This window comes from Pundamilia nyererei, unplaced genomic scaffold (assembly GCF_000239375.1).
Source record: "Pundamilia nyererei isolate P.nyererei 1_Seehausen unplaced genomic scaffold, PunNye1.0 scaffold00173, whole genome shotgun sequence".
In the NCBI taxonomy this organism is placed as follows: domain Eukaryota; kingdom Metazoa; phylum Chordata; class Actinopteri; order Cichliformes; family Cichlidae; genus Pundamilia; species Pundamilia nyererei.
Genome location: NW_005187574.1, coordinates 1,073,808 through 1,075,624, shown reverse-complemented (window position 1 = coordinate 1,075,624; position 1,817 = coordinate 1,073,808). Strand labels below are relative to the sequence as shown.

The following is a 1,817-nucleotide window of genomic DNA, read 5'->3' as shown; positions in this document are numbered from 1 at the left end:
CACTGTTTGGGAGGGATGGTTATATTGTGTATCTGGAATGAATTTTAGGTCTCTACGTCCATCCCATGGGGAACGGGAGCAGTAACAAAGGTGTTGCGTTTATATTTTTGTTCAGTGTAGATGCAGTTAAGACTGATAGGAAAGCAAGAGGGGGAAACATGCAGTGAAGGGCCAGACTCGAACCCCAGCCGGCCACTCTCAACCATGTGGCGTACAGTCGTCTGTGCATCTGATCTAAACCAAGTGTGAGAAGGTTTATTAGGGATCAGTGAAAATAAGTAGTTTCTTTTCGGTAGAATCATCATTTTAATGGTGGCAGCTCCTCTCATGAGTGATATGGGTTAAGTTGTCCAACGTGTGAGATCTGTTTTTAATAAAGGAATCTGAGTCAACCTTACCAGGTCTGAGAGCTTGGCAGAAAAATGTACACCTAGATATCTAATGTTACCTGACTGTAGTGGAGTGCTGGTGGTGTTTTGAAAATTACAGTTCTGTTGCAGACCTGTTGATTTACTTCTGCGATGGAGTAGTTTGATATGGATGATAACTTATAAGTGTGATCGTCTGTACAAGCGAGGTTTGTGAGTTCCTGAGGAAAAGCAACACATCATCAGCATATAGGCTTGTCTTATGGTGTGTATTTTCAGTTTGCTGCTGCTAATACCTCAATAAAAATAACAAGAAGCGAGGCTGAAGCAGACAGCTCTCTCTGGTGCCCCACTGTAGGTAGTGAAGTAAGATGATTTGTCCTAACACAGACATTTGGAGAGCAGTAAAGTCTTTTAATCGAGTCTGTGAAGAATAAAATATATCCAGCTTAGAAATGCTAGTAAAAAATTCCCAGTTTACTCGATCAAACGCTTTCTCCACATCTATGGAGACAACTGTGGTTTCTAATTTGGTGATAGAGCAATAATCTATTAGTTTACATTTATTATTTGCTGACTGTCTACCCTTGATTAAACCTGTCTGGTCAGAATTAATTATGAATGAGTGATTTTTTTCTAATCTTCTGGCAAGGACATTGCAAAGTATTTTAAGGTCTACATTTATAGTAATAAATCACACAGCAATAGTTACGTTACAAAATACATTTTGGGGCATGTATTCTGTAATCTGTAGTGGAATACATTTTAAAAGTAACCTTCCCAAAACTGTGCAAGACACAGGTGACCTGCATAAGCTGACGATCCTCCCATGCCAGTCAAACAGCAGACCGTGAGTGTGGGAGGGTCGTAACACTGGTTATTAGGTTTTGGGGGCTTACTTTTTCACACAGGGCCTGGTGGGTTTGTATAGCCTTTTCACATTCATCATGTTGTATTTACCTGGTATTCAGTGCATATTTACCTACATTGTTAAACATTAAAGTTTAATTAACGATCTAAAATATTTAAGTGTAAAAAAAATGCAAAAAAAGAAAAACAATGAGGAAGGGGCTAATACTGTTTGACAGAACTATTAATGTTGTACCTCTCTGTCTGTGTTCCTTCATCCTCCCATCCAAGCTGTGTCGCGATTGCTTTAACATGGTCACGAAACAGTTGCTGGAGAAAAGAACCAAACATTTTTGTTAACTGTCACAGGAAAACCCTATGTGTGTAGCAGTGCAGAAATGTCACATTGCAATATAGAAATGTAGTTTCTTCTGAATCAGTGATTACTGAATTTTTACATACCGTATTTTCACGACCATAAGACGCACTTAAAAGTCTTAGATTTTCTTCAAAAAGTGCGGCGCGCCCTATAGCGCGGTGCGCCCTATGTGTTGTAAGGAGGACGTAGTAGAGAACACCATGAGAACGTTAAAGGGTGAA

General features: G+C 39.5%; 1 protein-coding gene across 1 annotated transcript in view; it reads right to left on the bottom strand.

Annotated features, from left to right (window-relative positions):
* Window positions 1–751: 751 nt before the first annotated feature.
* The window catches only part of enpep (glutamyl aminopeptidase), a 27,308-nt gene continuing 26,242 nt past the window's right edge, over window positions 752–1,817 (bottom strand). The window contains exons 15-16 of the mRNA XM_013914135.1: window positions 1,474–1,547; window positions 752–792 (exon numbers count right to left, since the gene is read on the bottom strand). Of these exons, the coding sequence (XP_013769589.1) occupies window positions 783–792; window positions 1,474–1,547 (84 nt within the window). The 3' untranslated portion in view covers window positions 752–782. The remainder of the gene's footprint in view (window positions 793–1,473; window positions 1,548–1,817) is intronic.